Genomic DNA, 21,058 nt, shown 5'->3' on the forward strand with positions numbered 1-21,058 from the left:
TAAAAGTCCCACAGGGCCAGTAACCATTCTTATATGTACAGTGCCACGAACACCTTTGGGAACATATAAATAATACAGTAGTGGTGGAAGTCACGATTCCCAGGCCTGATTCTCAGTTATACTAATCCCCATTTATATTGTTCTGACAGTGGACAGGGGTCTTAAAGTGGGTGTAGCTGTAATTCATGCACTGTAAGGCCCTTTTACACAGCCACAGCAGAGTAAAGGGAACTAAGGGTATGTCTACACTGCATTTTATAACCTGTGGCAGCAAGTCGCAGAGCCCAGGTCTACATGGGCTCATGCTATGGTGCTATAAACCAGCTGTGTAGGCGTTTGGACTCAAGCTGGAGCTCAGGCTCTGAAGCTCAGTATGGGTGGTGGCACAACACATATGCTGCTGATTTTAGTGTGGTAGTATGAGCCTGAATCCATAGACCCGGACTCTGAGACTCGCCACTGTGGGATTTACAACACAGCGTAGACGTAGCCTTAGTGTAACTGAGAATGAGGGCCCCTGTGTATGTCACCTGAAGTTTTATGAAGCCCTTCACAAATATTGGGAATTAAAGGCACTAGGACAGTGGTTCTCAACTGCGGTCCACCGCTCGTTCAGGAAAAGCCCCTGGCTGGCCAGGCCGGTTTGTTTACCTGCCGCGTCCTCAGGTTCAGCCAATCACAGCTCCCACTCGCCACGGTTTGCCGCTCCAGGCCAATGGGGGCTGCGGGAAGGGCGGCCAGCACATCCCTTGGCCCGCGCCGCTTCCCGCAGCCCCCATTAGCCTGGAGTGGCAAACTGCGGCCAGTGGGAGCCACGTTTGGCCAAACTTCCGGATGTGGCAGGTAAACAAACCGGCCCAGCCTGCCAGGGGCTTTCCCTGAACAAACGGTGGACCACAGTTGAGAACCACTGCACTAGGATAAGGTTTTACTTCTTTGTAATACTATCTGCCATTATTGCCACAAGTCAAACTAGACTGTAAGACCAGATACAGTGCTTAGCTTTTCTAGTGGCAAACTATGTTAATAGATTTTAAGGACAGAAGGAACCACTGTGATCACAGGTCTCATCTCCTGCATAATACAAGCCCCAGAACCGCACTGAGTGATTCCTGCATGTAGCTCAATAACTTGTGACTGAACTAGAATATCTTTTAGAAAGAAATCCAGTCTTTATTTAGACTTCAAATGATGGAGAATTCACCACATCCCTTGGTAAGCTGTTCCAACGATTAATTACCCCGATCTTAAAAACTGGAGCCTTACTTTCCATTTGAATTTGTCTAGCTTCAACTTTCACCTATTGGATCATACTATGCCTTTGACTGCTAGATTAAAAAGCCATCCCACCATCAGCTCAAGACATATCCTAAATGTCTCATCTATACTTTAAAAGCATTTAACCCTTTAAGTCTCTCACTGTATGGCAAGTTTTTCAGACCCATAGTCATTCTTGTCGCTCTTCTCTGAATCCTCTCCAATTTTTCAACACCTTTTAAAAATGTCTACAGCAGTATTCCTATAAATTAGTATTCCAGCTGTGATGAGAGCAGAGTGTGCTATACTCTTATCAAAAATAAGAGAAATTGCACAATGGCATGAAATGGAGTAAATATCACATGAAATTTTGGTACAAACCTAAGCAAAGTGTAACTTTAGATTACGCTTGTAAAGTTATTGGTCCCATTGGTGCTCTATGTTCTCACTGGTCTTTTGACACTTTCATGTCTTCGTCACATTCCCAGACAGCATCAAAGTGAAAATGTAAATGTTCACACAGAAAATGAACTGTGAGTTGTAATTATAAGTTGCCCCTTCATGCTTATGTTCAGTTCTGACAAAGCCTATAGGCCCAGGGCTACCAACAGTTATTCTCATCCATAGTCCCAAAGCCTTTCATAGGACTAGGCACAGAAGGAAGTACCTTTTTGCAGCACCAGCCCCTATATCTGTAAATAAAAACCAAACTCTGTGTGTGTCCGAGAGAGAGAAAGAGAGAGAGATGCATGTACGCAGTCCTTCAAATTTAAAACATTTACAATACCATGGCATTCAGTTATTCAGTGTTAGCTCAATGATCTCTTAAAATACATCCCCGGATAGTGCCTTAGCATCGTAGTGATATGTTTGACTCCTTCAACCATACCTTATTCTTTCCCTCTATCATTGCCATGTGTTGAGTGATGCTCTGGATTCTGTTCCCTGTGCTGCTGCCACTTTTCAAGATGAAAGGTCCCTCGGTGTTAGAGCAAACTTCATACCTATGGACAGGAGCAATCAAATGCTTCTCTTAGCAAAATGAGTGTGGAATGAACAGTTGATTCTGAAGAACAAGTCGCTGTCCTAACCGCCTGCTGCTCCTAAGGGACGTCAATGGGAGCTGTAAGGGCTCTGATAAGCTGGCCAATTACATCTATGCTTCTTGATATCATTGGCAAACATGGGCTGGAGGCTGAAGTTCAGATCCAGATCCAAACTTCCCCCAAGAGCGAAAGTTCTTTTGACTCTGTGTTCTTGTTTGACCCACAATAGAGTTGGGCTTCAGGCGTGAAATTCAGCTATAAACCAGAATCTGAACTGAATCAAAATTTGGGACTGTTTGGGCCCAGTATTCTGATTCCAGTGTTCCAAAGTTTGAAGCCCACCGTTCTGGTTCAGCCTTAGCTTTAATTATTATTTATATTATTGTAAGACTTAAAATGCTGACAAAGTTTAAAAACTTCTGAGGTCAATTTTTTAAAAATGATTCCGATGCAATTTCTTTATGTGCAGGTTCTTTTGGTTATCACAAAAAATATGTCACAAGCTCTGATTTTCTTTGTTTCAACAGATTATCTTCCACGTTATCTTTCAATTTACAAATGGTAAAATATCTACTGCTGTGACTTCCAGTTTACTAGACAGGTAATAAAACTACAACCAAATAATCTTGCAAATTAAACAAAATAAAAAGTTCTATCTAACTGCCAAAGGGTTTCAAAAAATTTTTTTAAAAGCTGAATTAAAATCATACTACATTAATGCCTTACACTACAAATCATCTTTTAATCAGAACATGCAGATGTGGCATGGTGGAACTAATTTGTTTTCCAAAACTTAATTTGGTACATATGGAAATAAACACTTGGGAATGTTTGTTACATTCTGTCCATCTCATATGTTTTCTCAGGACATCTAATTATAGTTTTAACTAACACGTTCAATCCCAATTTAAAAGGAAGAGATTGCCCCTTCATTTGTGTAAAAGGTCTTTCAAGTTTGATATGTTCTTCAAACACACCAAAGTTTTTAAATATAATACATTTAATGCTCATCAGCAAATTGGATTCATATGTACATCAGGCTGTTTGGAAAAGTCACCTTTAAAACCACTTGGTTGTGCACTGACAGCTACAGTACTACTAAACTGATCAAAGAATCAAATAACTCTACATTTTGCTTGCTTCCTTTATTGTTTTTGTATCACTGTAGATGGTTTACACCATACAATAATTTTAAAATGCTTTGCATTACATCAAGAGTAATATCACCTTAACTATCGTTATGTTAACTAATTGAACAACCTTTCAAAATGATGATTCATTAACTAATTTGGACATCATTACAGATGTGTGGCTTTCTGCCCCAAGAATTCCTTATGATGCAGGGATGGCTCAGCCATCTTACAGTGAAGGGTCATGCTCCTTCATGTGGAGGGTGGGGGAAGCGATAGAGAGGACTGGGATGGCAGGTATGCACTCTGGGTACAATCCACAAAACAACTCAGGGGCCTAAATGCCAGTGTTAGGTGCCTAAGTCCCCACTGCGACACAAAACCGCTGCTTGGCTGCTGCCTAACCCTGTAGATCATTTCGAAACTTATTTGGCTCCTAATTTTCTGCTGTAAAAGTTCCCTAGGAACCTAAGTTTTAGGCCCTGGGGCATATGCACTGCTGCCCCACTCTAGGTGTCCGGACACCTGTCTTGTACCCAACCCCAGAGCGATTCACAAACCAGGGGAAGATAGACATTCAGCTGCCTAAGTCACATGCGGTGTTTGATCTAGCAGGCAGCCTCTGAGCATGCCTACCAGCTCAGGGCCCATTCAAAATCTGGCTGGATGAGGCCAGGAGGTATTAGTGTACACTTCATCATGATTAGTCCAATGGCTAGAGCACTCACCTGGGATGCTGGAGACCTAGGCTCAATTCTTCCTTTTTCCAGAGGGGGAGAAAAGAATTGAAGTGGGGGAGGCCATCTCCCACCTCCTAGGTGCGTACTTTGACCATCAGGCTAGAGTCATTCTCTCTCTTGCTGGCTAAATGACTATTTAAGAATTCATCCACAGTGGAACAGTCATTGGGGCAGAGTGTGAGAGAGTGTTTGTGAGGATCCACCTGCGTGGTGAAAGACCCCAGGGCCAGAAGCCCTGCTCCAATGATTTGTTCAGTAGTTATCCACAGTGCAACAGCTTCAACAGGAGAGATTGAGACAGCCCCACATCAGTACATGCCATAGCCTGGTGGTTAGCACACCCTTCTGGAGCCCCCCCTCCCGTAGCAGAGAAGGAGGAACTGAACCCAGCTCTCCCACATCCCAGGTGAGTGCTCTAACAACTGGGTACAAGTTATAAGGTGGTACCACCACCTCCTCCTCAAACCATTTTGTGGGGAGCAAGGCAGGCACAGAGTTAATTCATGCAAGAAGTGACTTAGGCTCCTAAGCTAGCTGCCATTGGGTGGCTGGTTCTTGTTCAAAGGTCACTAGCAGAGCGAGGCACCTCCCTGCAACCCAGACTTAGGGCTGGTCTATGCTACAGACCTATATTGGTATAACTACATTGCTCGGGTGTGAAAAATCCATAGTTATTCTGACCTAACGCCGCATGTAGACAGCGCTATGTTGGCGGGAGAGCTTGTCCCAGTAACTTAGCTGCCGCCTCTTGGGAGGGTGGATTAACTGCACCGATGGGAGAACTCTTGCACAGAGTTGCCCTTAAGCTCCTATCTCAGAGAGAGGGGTAGGGCTCAGCACACACTCCTCTGGTCAGCATTTCCCATTGGCTAGCTTAGGCAGCTCACCCCAGCAGGCTGGCTTTGTGGATCTCAGTCTAAGGCACCTGTCTCCCCCACCCTTCATTGTATAAAGAGCCTAGGTGCCTAACTTAGCCCTGGTCTACACTGGGGGGGGAGAGTCAATCTAAGTTACGCAACTTCAGCTACGTGAATAACGTAGCTGAAGTCAACGTACTTAGATCGACTTACCGCGGTGTCTCCACTGCAGTGAGACGACTGCCGCCGCTACCCCATCAACTCTGTCTGCGCCTCTCACAGCGCTGGGGTACAGGAGTCAACGGGAGAGTGCTTGGGGGTCGATAATCGCGTCTAGACTAGATGCGATAAATCGATCCCCGCCCGCCGATCCAGCGGGTAGTGAAGACACACCCTTATAGCTTTGTGAATAGCAGTGTTGTTCCTGTGATTTTCTAGGCACTAAGAAGTTAGGTGCTGTGATACTCAGCGTTGCAACACCTACATCCCTTCATATGTCCTGCCCTATCTACCCAAATATTTCTCTCATGCTTTCCATATGCTGTTTCAAAAATCAGTTTCTGTGAGCACACTCGTGGAGGCCTGAGTAAGTGGATAGGATATAACTTTAAGATGATTGGTTTCAGAGGAACAGCCGTGTTAGTCTGTATTCGCAAAAAGAAAAGGAGTACTTGTGGCACCTTAGAGACTAACCAATTTATTTGAGCATGAGCTTTCGTGAAGTGAGCTGTAGCTCACGAAAGCTCATGCTCAAATAAATTGGTTAGTCTCTAAGGTGCCACAAGTACTCCTTTTCTTTTTAAGATGATTTTATCAACTCATTCAAGAGCACGCAAGGACAAAAATAGGGTTTAGAGAGGTTCAAATAAAGTTAACCCCCGTCCACTTTGCCTGCACCACTCTTCAACAAATACAGTGTTTTTAACAGCCTGTTTGAAAAACAGGAAACTAAATTGGAGGAAACTGTAATATAGATGGGGCCAATAATGCTTCCATATTGCTGTGATTTGCAGTGACCTCTAGACTGTCTGTACACAAATGACTATTCATCTAGTCTCTTGTAGTTGGGGTAGGGGAGGGATCTTATCACTATCAGGTGAGGCATCATGATCTCAGTTCAACTGTTTTTCTTGTCCCTCAGGTGTTTCTTTGTCAGATTTTTGCCCTTTGAAGCAGGTGAAATTGTAGTCTTGCCTCACTGAATACATTGACGTCTCTTTGCTGCAGTGTTGAAAGTCTGGTCTCTTTTTGATAAAAGTACTTGTTGAAAAATAATTTGGCAAGGGAAGGTGGGAAGGGTTAGAAGAAAAGGGCTTCACAATCAGAATTAGGCTGTGCATCGGCTATGCCAGAGATCTCATAAATCCCTTATAGGTCTGCAGCCTCTGAACCTAGTTGAAATTATTCTCTGTAAGAGAATAATTTACAGGGGAGTATGTATGATTAGACTGTAAACTCTTTGAGACAGAGACTATCTCTGTTATATGTCTGTATGATGCCCAGCATAATAATAATAATAAATAAGAAAAACATTGGATGGAATTTTCCCCAGGGATGTACATATGTGGCTTCGATGGACTTTGCGTGTTGTATTATATTCACACTGCTGACTATAAAGTAATGCAATTATAATGGAAAATCAAATTCATTAGTACCAGTTAGCCACATTTTGAATGACTTCTTTTAATTCTGTTCTCAAACCATTAAATATATCTATGCAGAACGAAAACGGTTTTCAGTGTCCTGACCTTGTTAGCCAGTTCAGTACCTAATCTTTCCCCCCACCCTGTTATTTCTGAGTGAGCCACATAGTCTCATTGTTTAACCCAGCAGAACTGGCTAGAGCTGTGCAATAGGTAAAGCAGAGTAATTAAAAACATGCCTCCTACTTTGGTTTATAAGGGCACATATCTTGTAACAGAAAGGGAAAAGTCTGAGCTGGATTTAAATATAAGCCCTGAGCCAAGTTTGTGTTTATATAATGATGTTTGAAAAGGTACAAACAAGAATGGAGCTATACAAATCCATTCTGGCTGGGACTGAAAAATCATAATCATCTTCCAATTATTTCAACTGATGCCTCAATGTGGGTCTCCTCGTATAACTTCATCTATGCATTTTTGTCTGTGTTGTTGTTTGCCAATCTCTTCAAATTATTCACTATGTAAAATAGGTGGGGTGCTCCAGTTTGTAACCAAAAAGTGAATTGCTGTGGGGAAATCCCATAAATCTTTGGGAAACAGGGACTGAAATGATTATTTTTACCTGGAACTCTCTGGAGTTAGGGGGACTCCAGTTGAGCTGAGTTTAGTTTCCTTGCACACCCAGGAGGGTTTACACCAGGATTGGAGTCAGACCAATGGAAAGCACACAGCAATTCACAAACAAGTTAGAGCTGTGCCAGCATGCTCATAAGTAATGCGGTCAGTCTCCCCAGCCTTACACCTGCCTTCGCACAGATCCTTTCATGCCCTTTTGTGCTGGTTCCATGTATACACATGTAGGTAAGTGTATATATCAGGGCACAATCAGACCCCAGTGTTCACACTAAGTGGTAAGGAGATTCCTGTGGGGTTAAAGGTTAGGAATCCTTCCGCCCGTGACTGGAGGGATAAGGGTCCATTGTGCCAGGCACTGTACAAACACAAAGAGACAGTCCAGGCCCCAAACAGCTTCCAGTCTAAGCAGGACTGACAAAAGGTGGAAGAAAGGAAGCACTATCATCCCCATTTTACAGATGGGGAACTGAGGCACAGAGACATTAATGGTGAAATCCTGGCCCCACTGAAGTCAGTGGCAAAAATCCCATTGATATCAATGGGGACAGAATTCCACCCCAAGGGAATTGCCCTAGGTCACACAGGGAATCTGACCAACCTGGGACCGAATACAGAGCGCTTAAGTTCCAGGCCAATGTCTTAGCTACAAGATCTGGTAAATTGTGTCTCTTGAATTCCGTTTTCTCTTCCCCTAATTAAGATGTGTGCATGCGTGTGTGTATACAAACACACACGCTTTAGCCCTGTTGTGTCAAGTGCTTGAGAAATAGGCTATTCATTTGTAAAACCAGAAGCCATTAATTCTATTTTGGATTTTCAGAGGAAAATGCCGAAGGGGGAATGAAGGGTCAAAGCTGTTAATCTGACACTCCCTATTCTCAGGAAGCTCAAAGCACATGCATCGTAGTTACAGTCAGAAAACAAAAAACTTCCCGCCTTTTAAAGAAGGGACTTAAGACCATGGACAAACTTAACTCCCTGGTTTTCAGTTTTATGAATTTACATGCTTGTGAGGGTTTTTGTTTGGTTGGTTGTGGGAGTTTTTTGGAACCCGAAGTTCAACTTTAAATGCCATTTGTGGAATTGGCCACATACCAGCACTTCAGAAGTAATTTGGGGGAGGGGCGTGAGCCTGACTCTTAAGAATACATCAAGCTCTTAAGGAAGTAGAGTGTGCCATGTTTGAAGATGCAAAGATAATCACAGTGCTGGGAACCGTCTTGTGTAGAGGAGGAAGCCAAACAACAAGAGGAAAGCAGCATATGCTTCTGATTTCGCACAGGAAGCTCACAGCACCTCCTGCCAAAGCAAGATAAGAAAACTCCCATGGCCTATTCTGGACAAGGCCACTGTTATCAACCTTAGCTTCACGCTGTCCTCACTCTACTCCACAGCCCTCTCCCTTTCCTAATGAGTTTCAGAACTCTTACCTCTATTTGCATACCACATGCCAAGCATAATAGTGTGGTATATTTATAACTATTGATGGGGAAAAGTTTCCAGGGTGAGAGTGTACTACATGTCATTTTGGCTTATTCCACTGAAGTCAAAACACAAACCAGTTTCATTCTAGAGCCTAATAGGTATAAACACCAATATTAAAATAAAAATAGTCATGTTACCAGTATTGATGGTTTACATTGATTTGCGAGGGCTCCGGCAAAGGATTTTTCTAGTTATTCTCTGGGTGTACTGAACTTCCTGTACTACAGATGGACCTGAACCAAAACTCTGGAACCCAGCATGCCCCAACCTGGAACAAGATCTGAAAGTTGCAGCTCAGATAATATAGTGATGTGTTCCACTATAAGAACCTGGATCTCTGTATTATATTAGGAAAGAGGGTGGCAACTTCTGTATTCACATTATTTGAATTCCTCATTCCCAAACCTACCAGTGAGATCCTGGGAGCCTACCAAAGCTGTCCCAGACTTAAAATCTCATTCTGTCCTCAAAAGAGTATTCCATTCTCAGCAAATCCATAGGTATTGTAAAGAAATATTGAGATCTTAAGAACAACTGACACCTTGTCCATAAAAAGAAAAGGAGGACTTGTGGCACCTTAGAGACTAACAAATTTATTTGAGCATAAGCTTTCGTGAGCTACAGCTCACTTCATCGGATGCATGCATCTTGTCCATAGTTCATCTTATTCAAGGTGTCTCTCATATTTATTAACTGAGTTTTAATGGTTTTCGGGCACTGTCAATAAACAACTACTTCTGTGAAGCTAGAGTGATGAGACTGAATTGGGAGACAGCATAGGTACTAAGAGCAAGAGAAAGCCACACAGCCATTGGGGTTAATAACTTTTAACACTGGTTAAAAAAAATAAAACCAAATCATATCACCTTTCTCAGCGTCTATCATGTTTATACTAAAGAATTGTCTTCATCAGAGTTTGGGCAAACTTACGGCCAAGAGATGAAGTGTTTTGCATCATTCAAGATATGATCATGACAATACTGACTTAAAGATACAGGATCCGGAAAACCTAAGCTCTAGAATTGTGAAGAACATAGGGAAACTAGTTTCCCCTTTGGTTACCAAAAACACAGATTACATGAGACTATGCTTATCTGCACATTGGGGTTCTACAACAAAAGCCGTCTGTGCTGTTGTGTAATCCATAGCACAAAGCACAAAGTAATCACACATTGTTAGGAATCCTGAATCATTTTCAGTCAGAAAACAAAGGGGCTTAAGAGTAGCAAGGAGCAAGGAGATGTTGTAAAATGTCTTCTATGGGAGTGGGGAAGAATATTTGCTGGTACCTTGCCAATGTGTTTGAATTTAATTGGCTGCCAGAGTTATAATGTGTTCACCTGTTGAAGAGACAAGGTATAAATGTTCCTTTGCTACTGCAGGTGCTGTGTCAAAAGTAATCAGTGATAGGGTGAAATACCTGCCCTATTGACATCAATAGGGCCGAGATTTCACCCAGGATGGCCAGACTACCATATTAAAGGAATAAATAAATAGCAATATGCTTTTGGAGCACATTTTCAGTAAGTGTTAGGACATGGCTACATTTTTACAAATTGTTTCTCTTTTTTAAAAGTGTCTTTGTATTTTAGTGCTTATGTAAGAGGGCTGGACTGAAAGCCTGGTACATGAAATCCTCCGTTTATTCACAGTGACAGGTACAGCATGACAGCAGCAGTCCAAGCTTCCCCGCACTGACTCCTCAATGTGCCTCACACCTGACCTGGAGATAAGAAGGTAGGTCATTCTTCACCCTCGCTGGTCCTTGGCCTCTCTGCTGTGACTGTCACAGGTGCCAGCCAGGGCCAGCTGAGGTGGTGGTATTTGTGATGTCAATGCCTGCCCACTGGAAGCTGATCAGACATCACAAGCTCACGTCAGATTTGACACCTACCAGCTTGCAGATGGCAACCAACTGCTGGTCTCTACCAACCAGCACCACTCACTGGAGTCGGTCAAGCCCCCCTCTGCATGGGAGACCTCTGGCCAAAGACCCTATAAGCCATGCTGAATAGTTATCCCTTAATGAGCAGCAGGGGAGCAAGGGACTGCTCAGTGACCACTCCCTTGGACTCTGCCACTTGTGTGTAGGATGAAGACAAAAGTTTCTTTTCAATCTCTCTGCTCAGGTCACAGGAGGAGAGGGACCAGTGTATGTTCTTTGTGAGCACCCATGTGTCCCAGGTCCCATGCTTTAACTCTGGCTCCCATTCTCCTGGCATAGATCCGGGTTACTCCGTATGTACACTAAAAAGCAAGTGACAGAAAGCATGACCCCACAGGGCTTTCCTAACATGCAGCCATGGACTTAGGGTAAAGCTGGCTGGGAATTACAGGAGTCTTTCTTATTATTAACCGTGTGTAGCTGGACTATACAATCCGTTCTCTTTCCATGGTCACAGTTTCAAGCACTACAACTTGTCCTGAACTATTTGCTGGGGCTGCTACTGGGGACTGGTTGTTCTGAATTTTCTCAAACAAAACATTATCATCCTAAGAGCTCCCAGTATGATCAGGAAATTTGTCTGGGGCATGGAATGAAAAGAAAAGTCAGATGTGTCAGAAGCCAGGAATGACATTCCCACCTCAACTGAATTGTCCATATTCTTCTCACGACCGTCATAAACCCCTTAGTCATCCGACTTTTTTTTTCCTGGCTATCATATCCATGAGAGATACATTAATCGATATAATTAAGTGTCCTACAATAGTAGATCATGAAGATGACTTGGCAAATGGTTGCTGAAAGAATGAGTTCTCTTCCAATTGCTTTACAGCTTGTGAGACCAGTGGCCCACCAGGAAAGTGACAGTGCTTGAAAGCAAACGTGCATCAATTTTTCTGGTCATTAAGGCAACATGGGATTATTATACCTTGGTTTTTGTTATTGGCTAATTGCATTTTGCTTCTTGACACTCTGCTTCCTGCTGCACACTGCTCAGCAGTTCTTACAAACTCAGAATAAGATTTTGTTTCAGCCAATCCTTCCTTCCTTCCTTCCTGGTCCTCCACCTCCTTTCCTCCCTCTGCTAGATGCTAATCACTCAGATCTCCTGTACAGTCACTGGGACTCAGCCTCTCACTTTCCCTCTCTGACTCTGAGAAAGGGCCAATTCCCCTACCTTTCCTATAGCTGAGATGAGCATTGGCTGGAGCTACGGAGATGTTGCTCAAAGCATAACAATGGAGCTAACAGCTGAAACGTCTTTCCTTACTGTTGCAACAGAGATTGGTTTTAACATTTCATTTAGTGGAGGAGGAAAGGACATGCTCAAGTATCAGGACTTCTGAGAAGTCAGAAGGCTAAAGGGAAGGACCATAAAGGTAATAGGACCAAATTGGGCAATCTGACTCCCTTTTTTTCTCGATTCTCAAATCTCTGATTTGGAAACACAGCCCAAGCTCAGGGTTTCCAAGAGAACACAGGCAGATGTTGTTCAGTGCCTGCTACGCTAGTCTATTTTCTCTACTCAAACAGAACGTTCTGCTCAGTCAAGAATGCAGTCAAAAGACCCCACTTAGATCCTGATGCAGAGCCCTGTATCTGCATCCTTCCAGGACCCAGATCATCATGAAATCTCCATCCTCACAAAAAAACCGTTATACAGGACCAAGCTTATTGCTGTCCAGGAAGAGGAGAGCCTCTTCCTCCTACACTACACTTCTCCAGATTATCTGGCATGGCACAGTTGTCTCACCTCCACCCAAATAACCTATGGGTTACTTGTATTATCACTAAACAGAGCTGCCATTCAGGGCAATGTTGACTCAAGGTTTAAGAAGGATACTGGAATTCCTCTCCCGTGTTCCAGTGGTGCTGGTTGGAGATACCTGGCTCTAGACAGCAATTCCCTCCCTGTACTGCTCACCAGACAATGTCAATTCCATTCGCCAGAGAACAGCTGAGCGGTAGTGGAGACAAAGAGCCACTGCTAAACTGAGTTGCTGCCAGTGCCCTGCCGGGTGGTCCGCCCTCAACACGGCTTTGGGTAGAGGACTTAGGGCAACTCTGAGTCAATTGTGGCACTGGATGTAGGAGGAGGGGAAAAGCCATCCCCAAGGAGAGGCACAAAAAAGGAGGAGAATGAGACTGAACAGAGGGAGATATTTAGAGGGGAGAAGGAAAATGTTAATTAGAGGAAAGACAGGGAAAAGGGTGAGGAAAAAATACCGACAGACATAGCAGTTTACTTTTATTCTATGTGAAGGGGGAGAGGGAATAAAAACAAAGGAGTAAGAATGTTAACACTATATTTTGAGAAAGGTTTGCTTAATATAATGAAATATAATGATAAATACATTAATAATTATATTTAAGCACAGATACAGTCTGATCCTGCAACCACTTATGCAAATGGCAAAGCTTCCATTGACTTCAGCAGTGCAGGAGTCGAGCATACGTTACGAGTCCTACTGGTTTTAAAGTTTCTGTGTGTTCCAGAGTTAGCATCTATCTCTAACTTGGGGAATCCTCTTCGGTGTGGCCGAGCATTTTCAACTGGTTGAACTTTCAAAAGGGCTGTTTGTTCAAAGTATTATTTGCACAATATCCAAATGCATTTTCATTATGGTTTAATAACAGTCAGTAACAGTCCTCTGGGATATCTGGGACATTGTTGTATTTTTTTGTGTGTGTGTGTTTTAAACCAGCGTGGTTTGATTCATCTCTAATTAAAAAAAAAAAAAGACCTTGGCAACATCTTGTATCTTGTGCTTAAGCATTCTTTTATTAGACTTGCGAAACTCTGATTAAGAGCTATTTTAAATCTAGTACTGCTGAAATTTGAACGATCAAACTTTTGGTTCATTTAAGGCACATAATGAATCCTTTGATAGCATTTACAATATGCACAGTAGATTCATCAGAAATAATTGTTTGCCACATTTACTGTATCATTACAAGAAGGACAGACAATGGCAAACTATCCCAAGCCTTGATATACAAAAACAAGCAAATCTGTGTTTGACAAATACATCAGGTCTTATTCTCAGGGCATTTTATAGGTAAAATATTTGAAAGGATTATTTTGCAAGATGCACATAAAGGACCAGGGGCACTTTTCTAGTAATTTCCACAGGACAGAAGTGGCTGCTCATTAGTGAACATCAATTTTTGGCTCACAATGGAAGCCTACAGTATAGGATGACCTGCTTTAGTTGCTCATTTGTTCAGTGTGAAGCAATGCTGAAAATATTTCAGTTGGGAGGCTCCTTCTCATTCTCTTTACTTGATTTAAAATTCTTTAATGGGAATTTCAGTTCTCTGCCCATGCTACGTGCAAACCGACACATCATAGCATGTATGCGTGCACGTTTTTAAAAAGATGAGTGAAGAATGTAGACCAGGAGTCTCATTTATACTTAGATCTCTTTACACATCTTTGCCAATGTAAAGGTGCATTTAAGTGGGGAAAATATATATATACACCTGCTCTAAGCCTACTTTAGGCTACCAGAATAACGTAAAGGCTCCTTTGTGTAAATGAGAATCAGACCCATAGAGTCCATCAGCCAGATCCTCAGCTGATGTAAAATTAGACCAGCTGAGGATCTGGCCACGTGTCAAATTAAACAAAGGCATTCTTGAACTACCTGTTGATTTAATGGTATCTGACCTACTTTTGCCATCTCTTCCTCCCTTCCTGAAAATAGAAGGTGGCACAGGGAACAGCATACAACACAGACACTGTGGACAAGCTAATGGGCATCCATGGTTGCAGACAGCCACAATTAAATTTGGGTGCTTCAGTACATTTCTAATTAAGTCCAATTAACATTTGTTCTTTACTTGTTAATTTTACATACCTCACCAATGTTCCAACCCTAGTTTCCTCCAGTCATCTATCCAAGCACATCCTAATGACTCTGCCCTTCAACCCTTTATTAGTATACCCACATAAGCAATGTACAAATGCAATTAGACTGTCTCTGCACACAGGGCCTGCTTCCAGTCCCATTGAAGTTGGTGGGAGTTTGGCCACTTATTTCCACGAGGGCAGGATCAGGCCTTCTATACCTAGGCTGTTCTCAATGCAAACTCTAAGCTTCTGCCTGGGTGTGAGCTGCTCACATCTCTTTGTCTCTGGAAGGTGCCCGTCACTGTGGTGTAGGAGGGCCACCTATGTAGAAATGAGCTCAAAGCTCATTTAGAAGGTGATCACTCTCACCTTCAGGGGATGCTTTGGAAGAGAGGTTGCCAGGTGAATCTTTATATAGAAAAGGGCCATTGCAAAGTGCAGATAGGATTCATGTTCAGATATTGAAGACTCTTGGGGTGTTCTGATCCAGGGTTTTAGTTCAGGCCAATTTCCAACTAAACTAACCTGTCTTGTCCTTAATCTATTTTTTCTGTAGCACTGATGTTCTTTTCTGCAGTTTGGTGCTGAGTACCTTGAATTCTCTGATTGCTTTCTGACAAAGACTACCTTTTAAAATGGCTATAATAACTGAATAGGGTCAATCCGCTCCTCTGCCATCCATTAACCCAGATCATCCCATCTACTGGCAATCACACATGGCCCTCCTTTGTTGCACCTGAGCGTTCTTATTTTCATCAAAGAGCCCTAGCTTTTCCTGCCCACAGTCTCAACAGTAGTGAATATGCTGGGAATCCCACGTGGATGATTTCTATGGGCAGGCACAAGACTCTCAATCCTTTATTACTGCATTTTCCCAAAGTGCACGGGAAAGAATGTATGCTTAGGGCTTATGAGGGTGTTCTCTCAGTACAGCCTACAGCTATCTGTCTCAATTCCTGCAAGTGAGGGAAGTCCCAGATCTGGGACTTTTAGGGCCCCTTTTATGCTGCTCTGGCCCTTTTACCTGGTGTAAAGGGCCAAAGCAGGGATGAGAATTTCACTCAGAGGGCCTAAACCTTTTACTTATTCTGTATTAAATCAGCAGTAACTCCATTGAACACAATGGACCTACAACCAGGCTAAAAGTGGTGTAAGAGAGGAGAATCAGGCCCCAACTTTCCCAGTGCCTAATATTTTGTAGATACCTCCAAAATAGTAACCAGCATTCAAAGAAAACAAAACTCATTCAACATAATAATGTTGCTGTGTTTGCAGCGTTGCTCTCTGGGGAGCTGGCATAGGTTATTCACTTGGTATTCAGTTTGTTTGAGCCTAAACATAATGGAAGGGTAGGGGGAGAGGGAGCTAAACCATCCAAGATAACATTCCAGTGCTGTGTGTGTTTACAGGTTCAGACGGGTCAAATCAATTGAAACTCAGTCAGAACATGATGAGGATATCTCTTCAACTGTCCACGGTCAATGTGGAACTGTCCAGAGACAGAAACGCCCAAAGAATAACACCATGTCAGTGCTCAGGAAACCAGTGATTGTGCTGAACAATATCAATATCCCACTGTGCCTTCCTTGGCAACCTCTGCCCAGATAAATGTAAGACAAACACAAATCTGCAGGGCACATTGCAGGATCAGTCATTTTGAGCAGGTGTTCCACACTGAGACGCTAACCTCTAAAGCTTCAAGGCATGACTCCCATTGATTTGAATGAGCGTCCCACAGCAAACACTTCTGCACACCACTGCTTATGGCACCTGTTTAATTCCACCCAGAATGAGACTTGTGGAGAAGAAGGGCCAGAAGCTCAGCTGAGGTAAATCAGCCTGGCTCCACTGAAGCCATGGACCTTTGGCCCTGAATCTGACAGAGGAGATTCAGACGCTAGATAAAATGAGACTAGAGGTGACAACTCAGGTTTGGTATAAATATGCTGGGGAAGATGATTTGTACTGTTGGGACTGCTCTGCCTTTTCCGACCTACACTGAATAACTGTTGGGGATTCTCCCCAATACATCTGATGCTGGGATGAAACACATAGATGTATATGAGCAGTGGCTGATCTAGCTATGGGATATTAACACACATTCATTACTTTAGTTGGGGTGAGTTGAGGCTGGAGAAAGATTTTCCAGAGAAAATCAACATTTTAAAACAACATGCTTTTCTCATTCGTTTTTATTATTCTATTTCCCTCTGTTTTTAGTCTCATTTTGTTCTCTCCATTGATTTGCATTCTCTCTGGGCCCATTAGTTTTGGGTGAGCTTCAAAAACAACCTTTTCTCTTATCCCCAGATGGGTCTTTCCTTGTCCTTATATGACTAGTGTTTTGGGAGGGACAAAATCCCACCAGAAATTTGAAAAATATATAGGAACAAGTTCCTTAGTAGTAAATGAGTTAATCTGAGCAAAGTAGGGGAAAAACAGGGACATTTTAATTACATTATTTGTCCCCCTCGATTCCATAAAGACAAACTTGTTGAGCAATGTTAGAACAATTTTTAAAAATCCCATTCTTTAATTTGCCATCAGGAAACTATGGAAACAGGCTTAAATGTAGCCATCCTGCTGGTACTAGCCCACATAATTGACAAAGGTGAGTTACTTAAGTTCATTGCATGATTAATCACATAGAATCAATGTATCTGCATGATCTTAAAACAATACACAGAATCCAAGGACTATACTGCAATATGTTTTAAATTTCAACTATAGAAATACTGAGGGAATAAAGATTTAAAGAAACAGCCACATTTTCAAGTGGTTTCCATTTTTGTACCTTTATGCCCCAATCCTGCAAAAATGTAAGCATGTGTTTAATGTCATGCATTGTGAGTAGTTCCACTGATTTCAATGGCATTACTCACATTGGGTAAAGTTAATCATATGCAGAAATCTTTGCAGAAACTGGGCTCAGACTATAAGCTCTTTGAGAGAGGGACTGTTTTATTATTATATGTATGGAGGATGCTACCAAAATGGGGTCCTGATCCCTGATTGGAGCTATAGTAACCGCTGTAGTACAAATAATTGTGGGTTTATCAAGTGGAGTGTTCAAATCTTCACATTGTGCATATAAACAGGCACTGGCTGATCTAACTACACAAAGCTGACACTAATAGAGGTCTTGGGTACCTAAAGTGAGGCAGTTAAATCCAGAGAAGGGGAACACCCGCAGCTCCCACGGACTTCACTAGGAGAGATACCAGTGGTCAGCATCTTTGAAAATGAGGCCAATTTTATGTAGATGGCAAACTCTGGAGCTCCATACCTAACTTTATACATCTGAAGTCTGAAAATTTTAGCTTTAATTTTTCTGTGCCGCAGTTTCCAAACTAAATATAGTAATGCTGACCTACCTCACAGAGAGGTTTTGACTAGGGCTGTCCATTAGTTGTAGTTAACTCACATGATTAACTCAAAAAAATTAATCATGATTAAAAAAATTAATCACGATTAATCGCAGTTTTAATTGCACTGTTAAACAAGAGAATACCAATTGAAATTTATGAAATATTTTGGATGTTTTTCTACATTTTCATATATATTGTATTCTGTGTTGTAATTGAAATCAAAGTGTACATTATTTTGATTACAAATATTTGCACTGTAAAATGATAAACAAAAGAAATAGTATTTTTCAATTCACCTCATACAAGTACTGTAGAGCAATCTGTTTGTGGTGAAAGTGCAACTTACAGATGTAGATTTTTTTTGGTTACATGACTTCACTCAAATACAAAACAATGTAAAACTTCAGAGCCTATGAGTCCACTCAGTCCTACTTCTTGTTCAGCCAATCGCTAAGACAAACACATTTGTTTACATTTATAGGAGACAATGCTGCCCTCTTCTTATTTACAATGTTACCAGCAAGTGAGAACAGCCATTTGCATGGCACTTTTGTCGCTGGAATTGCAAGTTATTTATTTGCTAGATATGCTAAACAGTTGTATGCCCTTTTATGCTTCAGCCACCATTCCAGAGGACATGCTTCCATGCTGATGATGCTCATTAAAAAATAATGCATTAATTAAATTTGTGATTGAACTCCTTGGGGGACAATTGTATGTCCCCTGCTCTGTTTTACCCACATTCTGCCATATATTTCATGTTATAGCAGTCTCAGATGATGACCCAACACATGTTGTTCGTTTTAAGAACACTTTCACTGCAGATTTGACAAAACGCAAAGAAGGTACCAATGTGAGATTTCTAAAGATAGCTAAAGCACTCTAGCCAAGGTTTAAGAATTTGAAGTGTCTTCCAAAATCTGAGAGGGACAAGATGTGAAGCATGCTTTCAGAAGTCTTAAAAGAGCAACACTCTGATGCAGAAACTACAGAACCCGAACCACCAAAAAAGAAAATCAACCTTCTGCTGGTGGTATCTGACTCAGATAATGAAAATGAACATGCATTGGTCTGCACTGCTTTGGATTGTTATCGAGCGTAACCTGTCATCAGCATGGACACAGGTCCCCTGGAATGGTAGTTGAAGCACAAAGGGACATATGAATCTTTAGTGCATCTGGCACGTAAATATCTTGCGATACTGGCAACAATAGTGCCATGCGAACACCTGTTCTCACTTTCAGGTAACATTTTAAACAAGTAGTGGACAGTATTATCTCCTGCAAATGTAAACACACTTGTTTGTCTGAGCGATTGGCTGAACAAGAAGTAGGACTGAGTGGACTTGCAGGCTCTACAATTTTACATTGTTTTATTTTTGAATGCAGTTTTTTTGCACATAATTCTACATCTGTAAGTTCAACTTTCATGATAAAGAGATTGCACTACAGTATTTGTATTAGGCGAATTAAAAAAATACTATTTTTTTTGTTTTTACAGTGCAAATACTTGTAATCAGAAATAAATATAAAGTGAGCACTGTACACTTTGTATTCTGTGTTGTAATTGAAATCGATATATTTGAAAATGTAGAAAACATCAAAAACTATTTAAATAAATGGTATTCTATTATGGTTTAACAGTGTGATTAATCACGATTAATTTTTTTAATCGCTTGACAACCCTAGTTTTGACAACTGAATGTTTAGTGTTTTGTCATGTGCTATATACATCCTAAAACTCACCAGGAATGCATATTCGATCCTCCACTGACAGGATATAACAATCTCCAGAATCCCAGCCTTTCTGGACAATTGTCCCTTGCAATGTCAGCTGGGATTCTCATGCTGCAGAAGGGAAAGTGCGGAGAACAGGACCTCAAAATTCCATGCACACACTTTACATAAACTATTATTATTTTATCTCACTTGTATTTTGGTAGGACCTACAATGTGCTATGCACTGTCTAAACACAGAGTATGACATATGGCCTGCCCAAAAGAGCTCACAATTTGAGAAGACAAGCAAAAGTCATAGAGCAGGAAGAGGGATAAAACTTACAATCAACACTACTTCCCTCCCTTCCAAACATCAATAATCCCCAAAGGGCTCTTGGCCTAGCAATTAACACCTAGCTACTTTTTTAATAGATAGCACACCTAAGTGGGTCTGAAAGGCCTGAAAAGAGGAAAGGGTCATGGTCTTATGGATCAGCTCAAGGAGAGTGCCCATGTGTTAGGGAGCAGCATAGGAAAGACACTAAGGACAAAATTCAGGAAAGCATCTCTTTTCAAGAAAGTACTGAAGCACATGCATAATTTTAAGCACAGCCTTAAGTCCCAGTGAAAGTCAGTGGGACATAACACATGCTTCAGTGCATTCCTTAACTGGGGCCTGTCACAAGCTGGCTGGCCCTTAAAGGTTCAGCCTGTGACAGTTCAATTACCCACCCGACTCCCAGACCCCATACAGAGCTCATCCTGAACAGCTGGAGATGAGGTGGCTCAACTTAGTTATCAGACCCCCGCTGGCGGAAAGCTAGGGATACGCATGAAGAGTTGGGTGAGTCTAGCTGGGGAGAGGAGCTGGATTGTTCCTCCTCTCTGAGAAGCAGCCCTGAAAGCTGGCTGAGAAAGCAGAGAAAAGGAGACAGGAACCCTGAGGAGCAGCATCCTGTCTGAACCCCTGAGTGGGAGGAGGAATGTGCCAGCCCCTGGGCAGTGGGTTGTTGGAGGCCCAGGAGCTGGGACTAGGCATGGCCCACACATGAGCAAGAGGCAGCCTGCTGAGCAGTGGGGCTGAAGATTCAATTGTTTTGAGTATTTCTGTTGGACTGTGATACAGGACTCTGTGGCCCTGGAAGGGGTAGGACTTTATATAGTGGTCTGGCCAAAGACCCAGGTGGCCAAAGGACAGTGGGAGAAACTGAGGCAAAAGTTGCTGCAATGCTAGAGCAAGCCAGGAGGGGGGTGTTGGGGCAGCAACTTTGCCACAGGACCAAGGACTTGTGGAAGATGCAGACAATCAGGATGTCGCTGGCATCACTTGTGATGTACCGGGAATGGGAGGCAACACACTAAAAGCTCAGTTTGGAGCTA

General features: G+C 42.3%; 1 protein-coding gene across 3 annotated transcripts in view; it reads right to left on the minus strand.

Annotated features, from left to right (window-relative positions):
• The window catches only part of FLT1 (fms related receptor tyrosine kinase 1), a 138,800-nt gene that overhangs the window by 66,813 nt on the left and 50,929 nt on the right, over positions 1 to 21,058 (minus strand). For all 3 annotated transcript variants that reach the window (XM_073340752.1, XM_073340742.1, XM_073340762.1), the window contains one exon: positions 2,147 to 2,261. In XM_073340752.1, coding sequence (XP_073196853.1) covers positions 2,147 to 2,261 — 115 coding nt within the window. The remainder of the gene's footprint in view (positions 1 to 2,146; positions 2,262 to 21,058) is intronic.

Source organism: Lepidochelys kempii, chromosome 1 (assembly GCF_965140265.1).
Source record: "Lepidochelys kempii isolate rLepKem1 chromosome 1, rLepKem1.hap2, whole genome shotgun sequence".
In the NCBI taxonomy this organism is placed as follows: Eukaryota; Metazoa; Chordata; order Testudines; family Cheloniidae; genus Lepidochelys; species Lepidochelys kempii.